Below are 22,123 nucleotides of genomic sequence, written 5' to 3'. Positions count from 1 at the left end.
CGGTGCCCACGTACCTTTCGGCAAAGAGTACAGCAGGAGAGGGGACCTCAGCCGGGCTGGCAGCGGCGGCAGGAGCGCGGCACGCCGGGGCACCGCACCTCCGCAATTGCGCCGCAGCCCGGGGCCAGAGCTGCTCTGTATGGCATGTGGCTGGTAACTTTTCTCCTGCTGTACTCTTTGCCGAAAGGTACGTGGGCACCGGGGCGGGGGCGGCGGGGGTCCCCGGCAGTGGGACAGGGCGGGCGGCACGGGCTGCGCCCTCGCCGGGGCTCTCGGTGCTCCGTTTCTCGGTCCCACATCTCTCGGTGCGCCCTCCGCGGGGTCCCGGGGCTCTTGGTGCGCCTTCCTGGGCTCTCGGTGCGCCCTCCCCGGGGTTCCGCGGCTCTCGGTGCGCCCTGCCGCTCTCTCTCTGCGCCCTCCCCGGGTGCCCGGGATTGTCGGCGCGCTCTCCCGGAGCGCTCGCCCCGGACGGCGCGGCGGAGCGCGGGGCTCGGTGCGCGGAGCGGGGCCGGTCGGTGCCGGCGCATCCCGGAGCGGCTCCGCGACGGAGCCCCCGGGATGGCGGTGGCAGCCACGGCCGGGACCCCGCACCGACGGGCGCAGCATCCTCCGGCGGTGCCGCGCCGGGACCGAGCGCTCCGCGTCCCCGGAGCACTTCTCAGTCTGATCCTGTCAGCCCAGCGATGCCTTAACATTCGCATCGTTCCCCCTAGGAACGCTGTGCGAAGTGTAACCCAACGACTTGACACCAATCAGATTATAGATAAATCATATATATGTATGGGGGGGGATGGGGAGGATCATGGAACGAGCGTGTCAAGGAGACACACGCTGGAAGATTGCAGATTAATTTAAAGTTGGGCATTAAGTGAATGCTGCCCACATCCAGCGGGGTGATACTCTAACCGAGTCTCTGCTCTAGATGCAATTAAAGAGAGGCAGGAGCTGCGTGGAGCACGGGCACTTAAATCCCACTGCGTTTGTTACAACAATCGATCCATGTTACATAAAGGAATTGCCCATTTCCGGATCTGCGGGAATTTTTAATTATGTTTCTGTAATAAATTACCTCCTTGCCCATGACCCGACCTGCGGATGCGGTGCTGGAAGTGCCCACCTCTTGGAAAATTGTCTGCTTGGAGGATGTAAAATGACATTTGCCCTAATTATCGTCTCTGACATTTGAGAACAGCAAGGGGGAAATTTTAGGAAATGAGGAAAGTGAAAGAAAGGGGACGGAGCTGCTTCCTTGCATGAGACCTCTCTTGCTGCCCATTACATTACCCCGTTAGCTGAATGTTAATCCAATGAAAAATATTTACTGAGGTTTAATAGGGCACCCTGTCCAGTTGTGCGGTGATGATCAATTATTCCATCAATTATTAATTATGGAATAGCTGCTTTATTCGAGCTGGGGTGAAGCTGCTTTTGGGAGCTTTACCCAAAATTGCTATTGTGCTTCAGATCTGCTGAGCTGAATGTGCCAGCGTCTGCTTTGCTTACATTTGCATTTTTTACTGTGCTAAAAGGAAAAAACAAACCTGGGAACAGATAACCGTCGAGGATGCCATGATTCCTTTCGACCCCCAATAGTCAAAATAATAAAGAGCTGCACCGGTTTATTGCTTTTTGCATCTTTTCAGCCCCAGCTTCTTGGAAAAGGGATCTCTTCCCACAGAGCTATCTCTTCGGAGAAGAGCAAATTAAAAGCCTCCATTAGCACAACTCCTCGTGGCCTCATTTTACATTTTATTTCTTTAAAAAAAAAAAGATATCTTCAGCATCGAACAGTCCTGGTGATGCAAAGTGTTAATGTGAAGCGGTTCCAGAGAGAGGACAGCAATACAATGGAAGTTTCATTAGAATAATAGGATAAAAAAAAAAAAGAATTGCTTAATGCATGATAAACCTTTCAGATACTTAATATTTCTGGGCATCGAAGCACATCCTTTTAACGTGCTCCTGCTGTAGAACGAGCTCAAGTAGAAACCGAAAGCAGATAAACATTTGATCCAAGGGACCCCTGAAGTTTAGAAATCCCTTGATGGGCTGTAGCTGCTTATTTCTGCCCCTGTTTACAAAATAAACAGAAATAGGTGGTTGGCAAGCAGAGAGTTGAGCAGCAAGATGGTCTGGCAGTGTGAAGGAGAGGAGCCAGGCAGAGGGGAGGCGAGTGGTGTGATGAGGAATGGACTGGTCACAACTGAGAGGCTGGGAGCCAGGGAAGCATCTCCCTGCGTGCTGCTGCTGGATGGCTCTGCCGCCTGATTTATATTGGCATTATATTTACATGATGTTCCCGCGCTGGGCGCAGCGAACGGTGCAGCTCGCGGTTCCTAATCTCTCCCATCTCGGCCCCCCAGTGTGGCACAGCACTCGTTTGTCTCTGAAATGAAACATGGAAACCTCATTAAATGCACGGAGGAGAAGCCTGCAGTGCTCAGCTCCTCGCCGTGCCCGGCGCTTGTTTATCCTGCCAAAATTTCCCAGCACCAGGAGCCACCATGGCGGCTCGCCCGGAGCCTTTACCTGTGCCTGGCACAGGCTTCGGGCTGCTCCTGCCTTTGGACGGGGAATGGGTAAAGGCAACCCTGATGTTCCTGGGTGTTTGTCCTCTGGAGGAAGAGGCTGTGCCTTGTGCAAGGGGCGAGTGCCAGGGATGTGCTGTAGAACAGCCCTTTCTGGAGCTGAGGGCTGCCTGGGAGCTTGGGGCATGGCTTGGGGCAGCCGTGGCTCCAGCACCTCGGTGTTGGGGTGCCGGGATCTCTGCCCATGTGGCCCCGTCCTGGGGGGATGGATGGGCAGCGCTCCGTCCTTCTCCGGAGCATCTGGTGAGCCGAGGGCAAGAAAAAAGCTGGAAGTCTTTGTGGCAGGAATTCTGACATGGCAGCACGCGAGGCTGAGCCGCGCCTCAGATGACACGGAGGCATCTCGCAGCCAGGCAGGCAGCACGTTAATAGGTGCGACTTCCATGGTGGGCACGAAGGAGGAAGGCGCTCGGTCGTTGCAGTCGTTGCGGTGCTGCTGTTCGGGGAGGATGTGCAGCGGCAGCTCTGGGTGCAGAGCGTTCCTTGCCTTTGAAATCTCAGTTATAGCCAGCTCTCCGTCTTTACATAACCATGGGCTTGGGAGTTACCCTTTGCCTGCTCGTGGATCCCGCGGAAATATCCCCCGCCACATGCAGGCTGTGTGCTGCCGCCATCATCCGCCAGCAGAGCTGTACCAAACATTTAAGAATTCCATTTCCAGGCTCGTGTTCCTGCCTGCTCCCAGCTGTGCCCAGGAAGGGCTGCAGCGGCTCCTGGCCCTGAGAGGGGAGCGAGCACGGCTTGGAGGGGACAGGGAAAAGGTGAGGAGCTGGCAGAGCTTGCCCTGATGTGTTGTCCTTTCGGCTGTATGGTGGAAATCCTGGTCTCCACCTTGCAAAGCCACCGAGTGGGTTGTGATGCACTGGGAGAGTGGCCTGGCCATTGTGGAGGGAGCCCAAGGCCAGGCGCGCGTGGCCTCTGGTGTGTCCCCTTGCCCACCCCTAGTGCCCGCTCGTTTGGCTTCCCTGGGGACACGGGGCTGTCACTCTGGCTGGGTAATGTCACCAGATGTCCCCTTGGGACTCAGCTGCAGCTCCTCAGGCATTGTGTTCAGCATGGCCAAGGCATGGAGGTGGCCCTGCAAGGGGAGGGAGAGGCCCTTGCCTGTGGTCTCTGGGCTTGTTCCTCACCCCCAGAGCTGAGGGTCCCCAGGCTGGGCAGGTGGGGCAGGGCTGGGGAATGTCCAGCTCTGGGTGGATGGTGTGGTGAGGCTGGTACCTCTCACAGGCTGCCATGGGAGGTTCAGGAAGCAGGAATCCAGCCAGGAGAGCTTTTTTTCCCAGGCAAGGGTTACAGCCTCAGCCTGGGTGCTGTCGTAATCGCTGGAGGTGGTTCAGGCCTTAATTTTCATGCAGATGCATTAAGGAGCAGGCGCTTGGAGCATGTTTGAGCCATGCCCTTACCCACAGAGGACCAGAGGCAGGTTCTCCTTTGCTCCCTCTTTGCTTTGTCATATCAGGAAGGACCGTGGTGCTCGAGCCAGAGGAGCTGTGCCACCAGGGTGGGACTCGTGTGGCAGCCAAATTGCAGTGCCAGGCAGGAAAGATGCTGTGGCAGGTACCTGCCATCGCTGCTGCTGTGCTGGGCACCAGCTGAATGCCCCAGCCCCTGCTTGGCATTTCCTGACACGATTTCCACCCCCCCTGAGACCGGTCCCCGAGGGGCACAGCGTGCGGGAGTCACGGCTTTAACCCTCGGGGCTGGGCAGCCACGGTGGGGAGGTGGCAGCCTGGGAGGATGTGCTGCTCTCCCAGGCACCTCTGAGCTCCCCTTGGAAGGGACCAGCCTCGGCCGCTTCCCTCCTCATCCCTTCCATGGAGCTTGGAAGTGCCACTTCTCGCTCCATCAACTCCAAGGTCACTCCCTTCGCTGGCACAAAGGCCGTGAAAGGTGTCCTGGAGATGAGGGCTTGGAGGGAGCTGGTTCCGGGCAAGGCCGGAGGCTGCTCCAGCGTTCCGAACGTGCAGGCAGTGTGTGATGGAATTGCCGTCCTCTCTTCAGCACGGAGGAACGATTAGGACTTGCCACCTACCTGTAATTCCCAGCCCGGTGCGTGCCAAGCTTTGGTTCACTTTCTCCTTGAACAGGGCAGGTGTCAAACACCCTTAATGAGGATAATAAATGAGCTGCGAGGTGGCCATTAGCCTGCTGCTCTGCACAGCATCCCTGCAGCCCGGCTCAGCCGGGGGCTGGGGAAGCCCTGGTGGCCCCTCCAGCCCTTTTGGGGTCCCACAGGTGGGGTTTTTCCTGGGGCAGCTTCTCACCAGCCTTGGAGGAGGGCTGGGGTGGGCACCCGGGCGGTCAGACCACCCGGATCAGGAAGGAGGTCTCAGGAAAGCTGCTGCCAGTGGGGGAATGTGAACGGCAGTCTAGTGCCTGCCCAGGGGATGGCACGAACCCCCTTGAAACACAAATCCTTCAGCCTTTCCCTGGCTCTGTCAGATTTCCAGCCAGCTAAAGGACCGTGCTCAGCTCTGAGGGACTTGCTGGGTGTGGGTGGGCTCGGGGCTGGCTGTGTGGTCCAAGCAGCAGCCTGCCAGCACAGGTGATGGACGTGCGTGGAGAGCAGGAAAAGCCTCTTATCTCAGGAGGAAGAGCCCTGGCTGGCACGAAGCCGGTCCTTGTCTGAGGCTGCTCCTAAATCCGCTTCTTAGAAAAGGACGGGCTCTTCCCCGGGAGGTTTTGCGCTGCTGGGGAGGTGATGGCATTGCTGTGCTGCTCAGGCACCTCTCCCGGAGATGGGTGGCACGGTGACAGATCCTGGGGACAGTTTGTGGCCCCTCTCTGGAGCAAGCAGGTGCTTGCTGAACACCCCAAGTGCTTTGCTGTGTCAGAAGGTGCTGGAGTTTGGGAAGTCCAGCCATCAAGACTAGTAAATATTCCGAAGGGATGATAACAAAATGACTTGCTTCTCCCAGCTCAAATAGAGATATTAATATTTCAATACCGCTAGGTTGTAATTTACCACAATTTAAGAAGATTGAGCTCTGATAACTTAAAACACCTGCCTTTCAGAGCCAGCTCGGGTGTCCAGCCCTGTGCTGGGCTCGGTGGGACTCCCAGCTGGAGCCAGGCTGGGCTCCAGGCTGCATTCCCAGCTGAAACTGTTCCATCTCAGCTCCCCCAGCCTCCTCTTTTCAGGTTCATGTGAATTAATGCCCTCGATATGTAGGTTAGGGTCAGCACATCTGACCAGATGTGAGCAGTGATTTCTGGTTTAAAAATATTGCTGTGCTATTTCTAAATTTTTAATCTCTCCCAGTGATTTGGAGACGGTTTTATGAAACATGGAATTAGGATGGTGCTCAATGCTAAATGGTAAAGGAGATTATGAGGATTTAACTCTATGCGTCTGTCACATAACTATTGCCAATCCCATAACCTCCATTTTCTATTAAAAATCCCTTTCCCCCTTTGACCTGAAAAAGCTTTATGGGTAATCTGAATTTCTCTGTTTATGAGGTATTTTTCCAGTCCTCGCCCCAGCCCCTCACCCATCCAGCTCTGAGCCCTCCTGGTGCTGCTGAGGATGAAGATGTTTCCCTGGCAGTCTCTGGGTGCTTGAGGAGCCTTCTCAAGCTGTACAGTGGGAGCTGGGGAGAGATTCTGGATGGAGCACGGGGCACAACAGGACGTCCTTGGTCCAAAGCCAGGCTGAAGGTGGCTTTTGCTGTGCCCTGGCTCCAGCCATCATCTGCTCAGCTCAGGCTCAGCCACAAATAGCTCTGTGCTGCTCGTGCGGGCTTTGTTTCCCTTCCTCTGCCTGCAAATGTGCGTTTTTTCCCTTTCATGTATTTGGGAGAAGCATCACACTGCTTGGATGAAGGGAAATGCTGATTCATGACGACAAACCAGCCTGGAGATGTCACAAAATGACATCTGCAGGGCCGAGCGGTGGCCCCGTGGCTCTGCAAAGGCTCGGCTGGAGCTTTGCTCCTCCATCCGTCGGTCTTTGATGCTTGTTTGCCAGGGAGGGAAAAATAAATGGCTTTGTCTCCTTCCACCTGTGCGTGGATGCAGGGAGCTGGCGCGTGGGGAGACATGGAGATGATTTCGTGACGTGTAAATTGGCTGTCTCATGTGGTGGCAGAGCTGGACCTCACTACCAGCTCATCTCTTCTGTGGGACAGAGGGCTCCAAGTGGGCACAGGAGGAAACCTGGTCATTTTCAGGGACGATTCTGTGCAGTGCACACAGAGGGCAAGAGTAAGATCCTGAAAGAGGCTCAGGGTTGTACATTCAGCTGGGAGAAGGATGGAGAGAACTCTGCTCCCAGAAGGGCTGAGGTGTCTCGGGGCGTCCTGTCCTGACCCGGTTGAGGATGGTGTGGATTGGGCTGGTGGCACAGCTCCAAGGCAGGACAGGCACCTGGCTGGAGAAGCTTGGCATGGAGGTGGAGCAACCGTGGCCACTCAACCAGCCCTTCCTCGGGCGAGTGGCCGCCTCCGGAGCTGAGGCGTGCGGATGAGGCTTTCCTTCTCCCCCCTGCTGCCGTCCCCTCCCCCCCAAGTTAAGGAATCGAGGTCAGGGAGGGTCCCCCGTGACTCGTTCTGAACCGGCGGCACGGTGCTGATCTGCTTATTGGCTCTGCGGCACCACGGGCGTGCGCTCAGCCGCAGCTATTAATACACCCGCCGAGGGCCCTTCCCAGATCCCTGTCCTTCCGCCCACTTGGAAAGAGTGCGGCTAAAAAAAGAAAGCGGATCTAAGTGACTGGGGGCCTCCTCATCCTTATTTATAGCCAATTTCGCTGGCTTGGCTTGGGAAGGGGCAGCTCGTGGTCCTGGAGAGAGGGAAGGAGGGGCCGGAGGAGTTGGGTGCAGAGGTCCATTCCCTACTTCCCAAGCAGGGAAGCGCTGTTCTCCAGCGGCGAGAGCTGCTCCTGGGCATGCAGGTGGCCACAAGCTCTGCCTGGACTGTGTCCCTGAACCCACCTCCGTCCTCGTTTGGATGGTGCAGAGATGCCTGGGAGAAGCTCAGGCTGAGGGCAGGGTGGGTCTGGGCTTCCCTCCCTGTGGCTCTCGGAGAGAGCAGCAGCTCTGATCCCGGTTTTCCTGCCCCTCTCCTGGCTCGGAGGTAGTGGTGGGGTAGCAGTGGAGATCTCTGCCCTGCCTGGCAATGATGTGCACTGGGTATTGGTATTGCCCATGGGGCTGTGCTGGGGGGCTGTGGGGGATCAGGGATGCTGGATGGGGCTGCTCCGGGCTGGGGGATCACAGGAATGCCGGGGTTTGCAGGAGGAACAGCGTTGGTGGTTGTGCTTGGTGTGGGTGCCCAGAGCCAGCCAGGTGCCCCTGCAGAAACCTCGGGGGCTGCCCGGGGTGTCCATCCTCACCTGCACAGCCCCTGGCTGCCCTGCCGAGGTGCCTGTGATCCCTCATCCGTGCTGGCAGCAGGAGCGCTGGCCTGTGAAGGTGGCCTGTGTGCTCCCAGCCGTGCACGGATGCTCCTGCACTCCCCTGCTCTGCCACACGCAGGGTGTAGGGGCCATGCCAGGGGGGTCTCTGTGCCAGGGGGGTCCCTGTGCCACCAGGATGGTGATCCCTGCAGTGACCGCCCGCCCTGGTGGCCTCTGCTTTGTCCACAGCACACGCTGAAGATGTTGGAACCAGCCTCTACTTTGTGAACGACTCCCTGCAGCAGGTCACCTTCTCCAGCACAGTGGGGGTGGTGATCCCCTGCCCGGCAGCAGGGTCACCCAGCGCCGTCCTTCGGTGGTACCTGGCCACAGGTGACGACATCTACGATGTGCCCCACATCCGGCATGTCCATGCCAATGGGACTTTGCAGCTCTACCCCTTCTCACCATCAGCCTTCAATAGCTTTATCCATGACAACGACTACTTCTGCACCGCGGAGAACTCGGCTGGCAAAATCAGGAGCCCAAACATCCGTGTTAAAGCAGGTAGGAGCTCCCTGTGGGCGCTGGGCTTTGCACGAGGGGCTGGTTTCTCTCTGCTCTTCTCCACGGCCAGTTGGCCCATCAAGTGCAGAACCAGGGCTGCTGCGTTGGCTTCTTGCAACAGGATGGAGCAGGGAGAAGGGCAGAGTGTTGGGTGGGAGGTGCAGCTTGGAGGTCTCCAGCGAGTGCCTGGAGAACGTGGTGTGGCTGCAGCCTGGTGGCAGGAGAGCTCCTCTCCCTTTGAACTGGGCTTGTCTCACCCAGCCACGTACAGAGGCTTTTCCCAGCTGTGGGAGGAGCTGGGCCACATCTGTCCATGCTGGGGGCCCCTCAGTGTCCCACAGCCTTGTTCCCACTGCAGCACCCAGCCCCAGCTTGCCAAGGCTTATTAAGAACAAAAAAAATTAAAATAAATAAATAAAAAAGAGGAATATGGCAAAGAGCTGATTCCAAAAGCCATTATAGTAAATTATTGACCAGGCTGAGGAGGGCTAATAGCCCAGGAATGGCTTCATTATGTAACCTATTAAAAGTGGGGCTAGCAGAGGGAACGTGACAGAAGTGACTACAGGGTTTTTTTATTTTAATACCTTGTACTGCGGAGTAAATTGGTATTAACCCCCTTCTGCAGAGTGAATTATTTACCAGCACTCTCAGGTTACCTATAAACCACAGTGTGGTGGAGGAGCAGATGGGGTGTAGTAAATGTGGAGCTGTGCTCTCCTCACGCCAGGCATGGCGGGCGGGGTTGGCTCTGCTGGGACCCCACGTGCCCAGAGCTGCCCTGGGATCACAGAGAGGGAGTCCTGGCCCTCATCCCCCTCTCCATGCAGGATTGAATGCACCCCTGCTGTTGGGCTGAGAGCTCAGCCTCCCTTTCTCTTAGCAGGAGATGTGGATGTCCAGTGAGGCCACCAGGATGTCTCCAGCTCCTGGAGCTGCTCTGGCTTTATGGCAGTGGAAATGGTTGTGGAACATTCCTAGCTCCTGCTCCCTCCTGGCCATCCCACATCCCAGTCACTCTCCAGTGCTTTCTAATGGCAGTGCAGCATGGAGAGCCAATTACAGCTGGAGAAAGCAAGCAACTCAATAAAATGCAGTGGAAACTGGAAATATGAGGGAAGAGATCTCTGGAAGTCTTGGGAAAGCTGTTGGCGAGCCCATGGAGCAAATTTCTCCAGCCAGTGGAGAGGTTTAAGTGCGCTGGTTGTGGCTGTGTGTTGCCTTCCTGGGGTTATTCCTGGTGGCAGGAAAAGCCTGGAGCCCTGGCTGTGGGGCTGGCACAGGTCAGGGATGCAGCGGGGCTGTGGAAAGGGTCTGCTCCCAGCTGGGGTTGTCGTGGTGGCAGGGAGCGTTCAGGATGCTCCTTGTGCTCCCCGCTGGCCTTTAAAGCCTGTGAATAAACCTCAGCTCCGGGTGATTAAGGAAGCTTTTGCTGGTTAATCTGCTTTGGCTCTGCAGCCCCTTTCCGTGGCGGCTTCTCCCCGTGCCCTCGTGGCACATCTCTGAGCAGGGAGCTCTGGAAGCCCAGGAAATCAGGGTGGAAATGCTGTCACCCTCTCGCTGCTGGCTTGGCTGTGCGAGGTGTGGGATGAAATGCCCACAGGGACTTCCCACTCAGGGAAAACACCTTCCTTGTGGGGCTGCTGAGCGCTTTGTTGAGCTGCTCCTGCTCTGGCCAGGGAATGTTGTTAGGTGACCAAGTGAACGTGTATTTGTCATGATGGCAATCGTGTCCATGTCCTACAGGGCACAATTATTGTCACAGTAAGGAGGGAGCTGCCCCCAATTGCATTTTGTACTTGAATTCCAGGAGTTTGTGGTGGCTGGGGCTGGTGACATCTCCTTGTCTTGCTGGAGAGGCTGAGCTGGGTCCGCCTCACCCAGCTCCAGGTGCTCCTGGAGCATTGCTGCTGGTCCAGGGAGCAGCAAGGAGCTGTCAAAGGGATGTGCATCTCCCTGAGAAATAGGGCGCATGCTGGGACCATGTGGCATGGCCTGGAAATTGTCATCTGCTTGTCTTAAATACTCCTGCAGTGGGTTTTGGAGGGCCCCAGGCTCTGTGCCATGGGCTGTCTCTCCCAGGATGCGTTTTCAGCATCCAGAGGTGAAATGCACATTACAACTACAAAATGTCCTTGGTCCCCACACTGAGTCTGGCAAGCTCAGGTGACGCTGGGGAGCCTGGCAGGTGCCAGCAGCAGGACCTGGGCCAGATGTCGCTCTGTCCCAAGCTCAGCGCCGCGTTCCCCAGCAGAGTCGCTTCCTTCCCCGGGAAGGTGTTTTGGGATGGAAGCAGCGTGTGGCTGGGTGGGTTGGTTTGTTTGGGAAACGTGGGATTCTAGCAAAAGGAAGTGTGTTTTCCTCCAGCACTGTCATGCTACCAACCATCTGCTTTCCTCCACAGTTTTCAGGGAACCGTACACCGTTCGGGTGGAGGACCAAAGGTCGATGCGTGGAAACGTGGCTGTTTTCAAGTGCCTCATCCCCTCTTCAGTGCAGGAATATGTTAGCGTTGTATCCTGGGAGAAAGACACCGTTTCTATCATCCCAGGTAAGAGAGGAGCACCTGTTCTCTTGGAAATCTGACCTGCTTTGCCATGTGTGACATCTGCTGCCGTGGAGGGTCTGGTTTTGCATTGTTGTCTGTGCCTGTGCTGCTCAGCAAAGGCTTTTATTGGTGATTTTGCAGACTGGAAAGTGCTGCTGGTGTGAGCGGAGGTGTTGTGTCCAGGCTCTCCTGGGTGCTCTGGCCAGGTGTCCCTAGGGTGAAGGATGCTCAGTGTAATTTTGGCAGCACACGTGCCCTGTCCTGGTTTCTGCAGGATGCTTTGGGTACAGCACCTGCCTGTGCTGTTTGTGTCTGACTCCTGCAGTCAGGGCTGCTGTTTGTCTTGTCAGGATGACGCTCCAGTCAAAATCCCACCTTCTCTTGTGAGTTTTCACAACTGATTCAGCCACAGGGAAAGGAACTTGCCATCATCTCGCTTTTCCCTGGGGTGGAACCTGCTTGGCCTCCCTGTCCCATGTCCCTGCCTCATAGCCTGGGCCTTGTCCCTCTCCAAGCTGCCTTCCATCCATGGGGAAGGGGCTGTGGCAGGGACAGCACCGCTCACCTCTGCTCAGGGACTCTGCAGGTGTTTTCCTCCAGGTATTTCCCTGTGATTTTTGGCAGGTGTTCCTGCCTGGCTGTGGCACGTTCTGGGCACAGCGTGGGGCCAGCTCCGTGTCCCCGTGGTCCGGGGTGACCTCCTGGCTCCTCGGCGGAGCCGCTATTGATGGCAGCGCTGGCTGCCCGGCACAGCGTGTGTAAGCTGGTAGTAAAGCAATCAATAACTGCTTCCCCCGGGGGATCCAGAGGGAATTAAAGGATTTTGCCCAAAGTGAGTGCTCTGCGCTTGATATTTGCTCACAGGTCAGCAAGTCCTGGTGCTCCTCCGTGTGCCAGTGCTGCTGTGGGGAGCAGAGGCCACTGGGACTGGGGCTGGGACTGGCAGGAGGAGTTTAAGGAGCAAAGTGCTTCACCTGGAGGGAGGTGACCGCTTCTCCTGGGGGCTGTGGTGGCTCTTGCTGGTGGCCTTTGCTCCCTGAGTGCAGCCAAGATGCTGACCCAGCACAGTCCACGTGCCTGGAGGTACCTGGGCTGGTGGTAGCTGGGCAGGCACCCTTTGGCAGGGAACAGACTGGCACCAAGGCCTTGCCAGCCTTTCTGTGTCGATGTGGGAGCACAAGGTGGATTTCTGAGTGGTGGGTGGGAATGAGGAGTTTGTGGTGTCCATGCCCTGGGGCACTGAGGTGCTCGGTGGTGCTCTTGATGCATTTTGGGCGATGCAGGTGATGCTGTGGGCTGGTGCCTTTGATGAGTGGGACATGAGGTCCATCAGCAGGACAACCTGGGGTGTTGTTTCCTCTGTGGTTTTGGCATCCTTTGGTGTGGGATTCTGGAGGATGGAGCCCACGTGGCCGGTGGGCTCAGCAGAGGGTGTGCCAACTGAGCATCCGTGCACTCGCATGATCTTAACCAGACTTCTTCCCAAGTTTGCTGTGGCAGTGGATTTTTTAATATGATAATTTAATTAGGGTGGAACGATTTTAACATTCTAAAGCAATAATTACCCTAAAGACAGAACATATAAATTGTGTTACAGTGCAGAGTCAACACAAGCAAACATGTTTTGCCGTTGGATTACAAATATAGTATCTGCCTGAAGCTTATTTTTTTGTTGCTGGTGTGTTAGAGCTAAAACTGGCTTTGCTGTTACCAAAAATATGTTTTTTCCTGACCTCTGCTGAACCTCTGCATCTGCCCTGATTCTGAGTGAGGAGGATGAGGGGAGGGAATGGGGTGGAGGTGAGGAGGGCTGGCATGTGGTGCTGAGGCCCCGCGGTCCCTGTTGGTCACAGCGGTGGATTCTGCCCGGTGAGAGGCGGCTGTGCAGGGACTGCAGCGCTGCACCTGAGCTGTGCTCACAGCTGCCAGTGTAACGTGGTGTTCTCTCCTGACTCCAGCGTGCCAAACCCGCTGCTTTCCCCAAAACTTTGCTCTGGTGCTCCCTGTGGAAGGCTGGGCATCTTCCCAGCAGCTTGAGGTGCAGCAGGGGAGGAACAGCCCTGATGTGCAGAGCAGGGGAAATCTCCATCCAGGCTTCTTTGTGGCTCTTTTTAGGTGACTGTTTGCACAGTAAATGTCTCTTCCCCAACCCAACCAAAATACCTGCAGCTCAGAAATAGGGACAGCGAGTGCTTCCCCTGGGACTGCTCTTGTGAACTCAACCTCTGCCTCCATATGTGGCTGGGGGGAACCTTTTGTGAGCTTTCTAGGGTTCTAGGAAGAAATTCTTCTCTGCCACAGGGTGCCCAGAGCAGCTGTGGCTGTCCCTGGATCCCTGGCAGTGTCCAAGGCCAGGCTGGACAGGGCTTGGAGCACCCTGGGATAGTGGAAGGTGTCCCTGCCCATGGCAGGGGGTGGAACACGGTGGGCTTTCAGGTCTCTTCCAAGATAAATTGTTCTATAATTCTACAATTGATTCATCTTTTCTCTATTAATTGGGATTATAGGGCTCCCAACCTCTCACATTTTTTCAGCCAAATCTTGTTGCTCTTTTGCTGGGTGCAGAACCTCGGTGGTGCCTTGCTGGCAAGAACCCAGCTGGAGAGCTGCTGCCTCCCTCACCGGGGTTTGGGTGACGAGTTGTGCTGTTTGGTTAACTTGGCAACACCGTAACATACCCCGAAATCAAAGATAAACTCTTTATGGCAGGTTATCCCGCACATAAATCATCATTAGTGCAGCTCATTTCTGTTTAGTGCCCACCTGACTGTGCTGCTGTGTGTTTAGAGAAGTCAGGGGTTGCGGAGAAATTACAGGGTTTTCAAAAACCCATTTGCCTTGCTGGTGCTCACATCAGAATCAATCTTGCCTCGTGTTCCCAGCCTTGCCACAGACACAGCTCTGCTCACAGGGCTCTGCTGCTCTGTCTGGGAGGGCAGCAGCTGTGACAGGACAGGGCCTGGGGGGACAATCACACCTCAAACTCAGCTGCTCCTGGTGCATCTTGGTGTGTACTTGAGGTGCTGGATGGGAGCACAGCAGCTGAGCAGAGTTTACACACCCTTCACCCCTTTTCCACGGAGTGAGAAAATCCTGCTGCAAGCTGCTTTAAGAACTCAACGTTGTAAACAGCTTTTCCTCTATTGTTTTATTGTTACTGCATGTGGCAGTGGTGGCAGTGTGGAGCCCAGGCGTGTGGGCACTCCCCGGGTGCCTGTCCAGCTGCAGTTTGCAAGAACAGCACAGGGAGCTATTTGTGACACCACAAAGTGGGGGTTGAGCAATTTCAGCCCCTCCTCAGCAGTCGCAAGGTGTTCATTTGGGCACTGCTTGGCTTTTGCAACCCTCTGAGCACACACGTGCCCGTGCACTCGCGCCCAAACCATTCCCCAGCTGGCTCAGGGATGTCACTGTGTCACTTGCTGGCCACAAATGTCACCTGTCCAGGCTGTGCCCGTGGGAAGAACAGCACTGGAGCTGGCGAGGGCAGCAGGATTTGGAGGCAGTGAGCGTTACCAGCCTGGCAAACCCAGAGCTGAGCTGTTATTTGCTGCTTCAGTGTTGTGTACTTGATAGGTTGTGTTGGAAAAAATCTAAATAGAGCACTTGTCAAGGTACCAGCGTTTCTAAGGGTGCTGCCTTTGTCACCAGCCTGATACAAATCCTCTGAGGGCTGCGCAGATGAGGATGTACTTAGTCACTGGTTATCCACAAAGCCTTTTCTCTGGAAAGCAAAACGTAAAGCTCGCCAGAAGGAAGGAGCTGAAAAAAACCCCATTGAGTTCTGTGAAGTTTTAGAGGTGTTTTTGTGTGTGTTGTGGGCTGAGCCTTTTAGGAGTTTCCAAAATATCTCTGCCTGAGTTAATCTCTTTGTGGTGCTGCAGCTGTGAGCTTCATTTGACCTGCGTGGCTCTTTCTGTCCCATCCTCAGATGTCTCCCGGGCTGGTTCTGGGGTCCTTAACCTCCTCTCAGCAGCTGTTTAGTGGTGTGAGCAATGAAGGGGCAGCAGCTTCCTCGTGGTTCCATGCAGCCAATCCCCCCCCCAAAATGTTCGCTGTCCTCTGCTGCACCTCGCCACTGGTACTTTTTTTTTTTTTCTCTGAGACAGCACAAGTGGAACTGTACACAAATCCCACTGCAATCCATCCCAGGACGTGGTGAGTCCAGGGATGAGGCAGGAGGCTGGATTTCTGGGATTTCTGGGATTTCTGGGCACAGCATTCCGCCCCGGGCGGGTGCTGCGTGCCGAGGGGCACGGGGGGGATGATCCAGGGGGCAGAAGAGCCAGGAGCTGGATAATTCAGCATTGTCCTTGTGTCAATGGGCTCATTCTGGGGGACATCAGGCTCCTGTCACTGGGGAAAAGCTGGAAGCTGGGACAGAATAAACACGGCGAGGCCAAAGGCTGCCCTTGTCTGTTTGTTTGGCATCATGGAGAGGTTTGGGGGCAGAGAGGAGTTGCTGAGGGTCGGTGTTTTGGGTTGGTTTGGCCCGAGTGTGGGATAACCCCGGCTGGTTTAGAGCAGGAGGCCGTGAGCTGGAGCGTGCCGGGCACGAGGCCACCCTGCTGCCGTGTCCCTGCTGTCCCCTGTGGCTGAGCCCGCAGCTGGTGGCTGTGGCCTGGCACTTCCCAGGCTGCCCCGCCTGCCCAGCGTGTGCAGGGAGCGATCCCCACACAGGCAGCTCCGAGAGGGACCGCTGGGCACAAGGCTGGCCAAGGCTTGGCCTTTTCAGCTGGATTTTGTCATTTGTGCCCGGAACGGGCAGAGCTGCAGCGCGGAGCCGCCTGATGTGATCGGAGCGAGCGCCGTCCTGTCCTTCTCTGTCTGGGGGTGCTGCAAAACCTTTTCCCCTGTCGACCTCGAGACCTCCAAAGGTGTCCTGGCTTCTCCCCCACCCCTTGCCACCCTCTCTGGCTTCGACATGTGCCCAGACCTGTTACAGAGGGAAGTAGCTCCAGGCGTTATTCTCACCAAGTGGGGTGAGATTCTGTCTGAAATCATTTCATCCTTCCCCAGAGACTTGGCGTGAATTTTATCTAATCGCCATGGCAACAGATAAAAAAAGGTGTGAGCACATCTCCTTTTGCTGTGATAATTCAGATTTATATATTCAGATCAGATTGGAGTTAGAGATTTTAAAAGGAGCAGATGCAGCAGAAGGTGTGACTGCAAATAATGTGGCGAGAACGTTTGATGATCCTGCCCTTTAAGAGGGGAGAGCGCTTTCCCGCAGGTTTTTTTGGAATATAATTATTCCATCAAATCCACTTTAACAAGGACTCATTATAGCCCTGATAATGCAGAGTCACGTTGGAGACAATCTCCACACGCATGCACACACGGCACACGCAGGGACCACAACAAGTAAACAGCAGCCTGTGCGCAGCCCGGGTGCTGCCAGAGCCGAGGTGGCCGCCCCGCTCCCCCCCCGTCACCTCCTGGTGCCCTGATTCTGCAGGCTCCCAGCCTCCCTGGCCAGCAGGACCCAAATGGGGATTTGGTGACACTGAACTCGGGCTGTCCCAAACCAAAGCTGTTGGTGGATTTTGCTGTGCTGTGGCAGCGTCTGCAGGGGAGGGAAGCTTTGGCTGAGAGCAGAGAAAGGGATCACAGGACCATGGGATGGTTTGGGCTAGAAGTGACCTCAGACCATCTCATCCTACCCCTGCCAAGGGCAGGACACCTTCCACTATCCCAGGTGGCTCCAAGCCCCATCCAACCTGGCCTTGGAACACTTCCAGGGCTGGGGCAGCCACAGCTGCTCTGGGCACCCTGTGCCAGGGTCATCCTTTAGTGCACCTGTGTTACTCTCCAGCCACCCTGAGGAGCAGCTGTGCTGTAGGGGAGGGATGCCTGAGGGTCTGGAGATCCCGTGGGAGGCAGGCGGGATGTCAGTCTCTTCTTGGAGTGCAGAGAGCAGGAGGAGGAAGAGATCAGCTGGAGGAGATGCATGGAGGAAGGCTCTGCTGGCTCTGCCGTGTCCCAGGGTGACTCTGTGCGCTGGAATACATCGTTCCAGTCACTCGGAATGGCACACTGAGGTTTTTCAGGCGATGGCCAGGAAGTTGGGGACAAGAGGGAAGTCCCCTGGAGCACCCCACCGGTGGCATGAGGAGATGGGGAGCAACCTGGGCAGGAGGGTGTTGGGGCTGATGAACCTTAGAGGCGTCTGGGCTTCCCTGGAGTCGCTCGCAGACTCTCGGAGCGTGCACCGCACATCCCTGTGAGAGGATTCTGTGCTGAGCACCAGCCCCCAGAGAAGGTTGCAGGGCACAGCTGGCAGTGGAGCTGAGCTCTGTAATGAAACCTGGTGCTACACGTGCCTCGTGCACCTTGCTGAACCCAGCACCCTCCTGCCTGCCCACAGAACCCAGCCTGGAGCGCCCAGGTCCTTGCTGAATCAATCACAAGGGCCGTGGTCTTGTCTCCCTGCTCACAGGGCACTTGATAAATTCTAATGCTTTTGTGCACCTTAAAAACCTTCCTGCTGGCAGAGAGCTGAAATCCTCTGGGATGGGAGTTTCTGTAAGGCACTGGAGCAGCTCAGGCTGAGGCTGTGATCAGCACTCCATGCGCTGGGGCAGGGCAATGTGGGTGCTGAGCTGGGGGCTCTGTATGGGTGCGCAACCCATGATCAGCTATGGCCCACCTTGCCTGAGGGGTTCTTGGGAGTGACCCCTCTGCCTGGAGTGCTCTGCAGGCTGCTGCCAGCCTGATGGGCTTGGAATGCTCCGAAGTCCTCTTGAAAATCCTGGAACGGAATAGAAACATAGAATATCCGGAATTGGAAGGGACCCACCAAAGTCCAGCTCGTGGCTCCGCACAGGACAGCGCTGAGAATCACCCCAATAAAATGCCAAAGCCAGCTCTGTGAAATGGGTTTGCTGGCGCATTCAGGTTCTCCCCCCAGCCCCAATCTTTGTCCTTTTATACCTCTATTTAAACATCATCTAACGAAGAGAAGCTGCTGCTGGCTCCTGTCCTGCTGCCCCAGGTCTCCCCCAGGAGTGGAGCCTGCCTGGGCAGTAATTGCTACAGCAAAGCCGAGTGATGTGAGAGCTGTACAGGTCAAACCTCTTCCCAAACCACGTGTTTGTGTGAGCCTGAGCCGCCTGCCCCTGGGGCCTGCGCTGGGCTGCGAGGGAGAGGAGCTGCAGCAGAGCTGAAGTCGCCACATCTTGTGCCACCGGGAAGGTGGCCTGTGCCTGGCCAGCTCATCCCAAACGGGGCTGGGGGCTCGTGGACAGGGGTGGGGGTGGTGTGGGTGTGCGTCTTCCTCCCCCTCCTCCCCGTGCACCCGCGCACATCCCCAGATGCAGAAACAATCACGGTCATTATTCCTGCCATGGTGACAGTGACAGTGGCAAAGATGCCAGCTTCCTCACACAGACGGCTTTATTTCATCTCCTCTGTTTTTCAAAGCCTCTTTCATTTTGTATGAGGAGACAGATGTGAAGGGCTGCAGGCTGATAAATTCTGCTGTCTTATGAAAAGAGAGGGTGGGTTTTTGTTGTGGTTGCTGCTCTTCCTCCCTCCCTCCCTCCCCAGCCCCCTCCCAGCCGCCTCTTGCTGTCGAGGGTTCTCCCTGCGCTGGGCGCAGGACACTGGCTGGTGGTCACCTCTCCGGGGCAGGCTGGGCTGAGTCCCCTGGGTGGGCTTCCCAGGGCTGGTTTTTGGGGGCAGAATCTGGGCTTGTGGTGACAGGCACCTGGTTGGAAGAAAACGAGCCTCTGGTTGGAAGGGAAGGATCCCAGTGGTGCAGATGCCACCCAAAACCTCCCGCCCGTCTGGTGGGGAGGAGCTGATCCCGGCTGTGGAGCCAGGGCTGAGCCTTCCCAGGAGGTGCAAGCCAAATCCTCATCCTTTGTGTGACAGCACTGGGGTTGTGGGGTCAGGGATGGGCTGCTGTGGGATGGGGAGGAAGCAGCCAGCATCCCTTTGTGGGGCTGTTGGAAGTCTCTGCTCTGTGCCTTTGCCTGCCTTCTTGGAGCAGTGCGGCTCCAGTGGCCGGTGGCATCTGCCCTGCGTGGCACCAGGGGTCCCAGTGCAGCCCCACTTCCTCCCCTCCTGCTCTGCTGACGATAGTTCAAGTTTAAAAATAAATTGCTCCATCTTTAATTGCGGTTTAAATAACTGCTTCATTTTTATTTAAATGTGGCTCTGCAAGGCTTGGAGAACAATTAGGAGAAAATACGGGGCATTGCTCTGGTGCATGTGTTCAAGCATATAATTAATTTTTTTTATTATACTGATGTTTGCCGAATCTGGAAAAAGATCTTATTGTTCCTCTTGATTCAGTCACGCAGAGGATCTACAAATACACCAGCCATTTCAGGACTCCATTTCATGAGCCGTGGAGCCCTGGTGCTGACGCGCTCAGGGAAGGCTCCTCTGGTCCCTGCCCTTTGCTGTGCCACGGATACACCACAGACCGTGGGGTCTGCGGCCCTAAAGAGGGGTGGGATGCTCTGGGTCTGGTGCCAGGCTGGTGGGCACAGCCCCGGCTGGGGCTGCTGGATGTGCCCTCAGCCCCTTCTGAAGAATTTTGGTGCTGCTTCAGAGCCCAGAGCCCGCCCTGGGGGCTCACTGGGGTGAGGCTTTGTGCTTTTTGTTAATGAGTGGTGTTGAAGGCCAGTCCATGGCTGGGGGATGTGCGGTGAAACCTCTGCAAGGCTCCGCGTGACCCAGGGACCTCTCCGAGTCGAGCTGGCCATTCAGGACTGTAAATCTCATTCAGAGTCGATTGGGATTAGGTTCCTAAGTGCCCGACATTGCTAAAGTGCTTCTCAAAGTGCGGCAGCTCGTTGAGGGCTGGGAGGAAGCTGCATGTGGCCTGGCGGGCTGTAAGCTTATCAGTCAAAGGTGCTTTGCTTGGTGACAGAAGCCACTTGTGGTAAACAAGCTGCTGACCCTTCGGACCCCTGACAATCTTTTAACCATTTATTAAAGCAGCTATGAGCTCTTCTTGGAAATGAAATCTTAATAGCGAGCGTGGCAGAGATTTTTCACAGATGGCAGCACTGCCAAAAGCAGGCATTCAAGAAAACATTCATCAAAAACATTCATTTCTTTCAAAAAGAAATTGACGTTTATAGCGTAGACAAATTTGGGACTCATTTGCTTTGCCTTTCAGTTTCGGGATTTTTAGAGGTCACGTTTTTCTGCACCTTCGAGGGTTAGAAACTGGTGTTATTTTTAACTGGAAACTGAGATTCTCATGTAACATGTCACCAGGAAATGGGGCACGTGGAGAGGCTGGGTATGGCAGGACCTGTGCAGGGCTGGGGGACTGGCAGGAGACCATAGAATTGTGGAATATTCTGGTTTGGAAGGGACCCACAAGGACCATCAAAGTCCTGGTCCTGCACAGACCCCCAGCAATCCCACCCTGTGCCTGGGAGCGTTGTCCAGATGCTTCTGGAGCGCTGGCAGCCTCGGGGCCTTGCCTACCCTCCCCTGGCTGTGCTCTAGGAGCTCTGGGCTCTGCCCTGACTCCTGGTCTCTGTTTTTTTGCATGCAGACCCTCCCCAGGGTGGGATGGTGCCCAGCTGGCTCTCCCGGTGACGGGCAGGATGGCAGGGCCCAGTAGGAGCTGTAGTCCCTGGCATGGCTGGGCAGGGAGCTTCCACGTGCCCTGGGGAGCATCCCTGGACCCCACCCCGCCCTCACCCTCCCGCGAGGCCGGGAAGGACGGGTGTGCCCTCCCTCCTTAAAAAGCCAGAAATTCCCTTAAGAGGGAGCAATTCATTCGCAGCTCATCTCCATTTCATCTGAAGGCTGCACCACGCTGGGTTTCAGCCTTGTTATGTTTTCTCTTGAGCAATACCTTTTATTTCTGCAGTGTTTAATATTCCTTTCCAGAGCCTCCGTTGCCTGTTCTGGGTCTTTCCACTGAAAGCAGCTTTAAAACTATAATTTTTCATGGCTGAGCATGTCACAACCAGCTGGGTCCTCTTTGCTTGAGTGCTGTCGCCCCTCCCCATCCTCCCCGTGCCCGCTCTTCCCTCCGTGCCAGGCATCCCTAGTGAGGGGTACCCTTCACAGGCAGACTCAGCTTGAGCAGAAGTGGTTTCTCTTGCCCAAGCCAGCCTGGTGCTCGGAGCCTGGCACTGTGGAGGGCTGTAAAGGCTGTCATGGAGCTGGGGAAGCAAATGGTGGTGCAGGCACAGAGATCATCCCTGTGCTGGTCAGGGGGAAGCTTGGGATGTGTTTCCCCATCCCTGGGGAGTAAAGGGAAGGACCCGTCTGTGTTTCCCCATCCCTGGGGAATTTTAATGGTAGCTGAGATAAAAACTCCGGGCTGGTCATGGCTTTGCACTCACCAGACCCTGCTTCAGCCCCTGACTGATTGCTCGTCGCTGCTTCTCCCCACAAAGCAGATCTCCTTTGCACCGGGGAGGAGCAGCGTGCTGCAGGCAGCAGGAGCTGGGGCCGGCACTGGAGCTGCCCCTCGCGTGTCATTCCGTGTCGCTGTGACTCGCAGCCCGTGTGCTGTGCATGCAGCCTGGCCCTGAGAGCTCGGGGTGCCGGAGCCTGGCACTGCAGCCCTGCTTGGCGCTGCGGTTTCACAGCCGCCTCCTGAGCGCGGAGGAGCGCTGATGTTTCTGCAGCTTGTTTCACACTCGTACGGATCCCAGGAGCAAAGCTGTGCCACAGAGTGAGCGCTCACAAGCAGCAGGCCTTGGGAAGCACCCCCTGGGCGAGGGCTGGCGATCAGGTGCCCGGCTCTGGGTGCCTGGGTGGGTTTTCCCACTGCCAGGCAGGGTTCAAGCCGTGCAGCTCCTCCCAGGGAGGTGATTGCTGCCTTCCCCAGGTGAACTCTCTCTGCACCTTGGACGGCTTCCATGTGCTTAGCACTGCTCCCTGCGCTCGCTGTTGTATAATCGATCCAACATCCTGGCACGTCCCGATGTTTAAACAGGAGCTATGGCTGTTGCATGCACTGGATGTACAACACGCGCCCGGCGGTGTCAAGAATTAACTTCATAATCATCTTCGTGATCTTTCTTGGCAGAGCTCTGGCATAACCTGTCGTGTCTTATCTGGGGATTGCCTGTGAGTCATTGTTAGCTCCGGCCT

At 56.1% G+C, this 22,123-nt stretch overlaps 1 protein-coding gene across 3 annotated transcripts in view; it reads left to right on the top strand.

Annotated features, from left to right (window-relative positions):
- Window positions 1-46: 46 nt before the first annotated feature.
- Window positions 47-22,123, top strand: part of DSCAML1 (DS cell adhesion molecule like 1) — a 94,772-nt gene continuing 72,695 nt past the window's right edge. For 2 of the 3 annotated variants that reach the window (XM_042033971.1, XM_042033974.1), the window contains exons 1-3: window positions 51-187; window positions 8,176-8,493; window positions 10,898-11,044. In XM_042033971.1, coding sequence (XP_041889905.1) covers window positions 145-187; window positions 8,176-8,493; window positions 10,898-11,044 — 508 coding nt within the window. In that variant the 5' untranslated portion in view covers window positions 51-144. Of the gene's footprint in view, window positions 188-8,175; window positions 8,494-10,897; window positions 11,045-22,123 lie in introns of all 3 variants that reach the window. The other variant, XM_042033972.1, reaches the window with a different exon arrangement.

This window comes from Corvus kubaryi, unplaced genomic scaffold (assembly GCF_017639235.1).
Source record: "Corvus kubaryi isolate FWS band 111438036 unplaced genomic scaffold, C.kubaryi_AGA036_p1.0 37367, whole genome shotgun sequence".
Lineage (NCBI taxonomy): Eukaryota > Metazoa > Chordata > Aves > Passeriformes > Corvidae > Corvus > Corvus kubaryi.
This window is presented reverse-complemented; position numbering and strand designations above follow the sequence as displayed.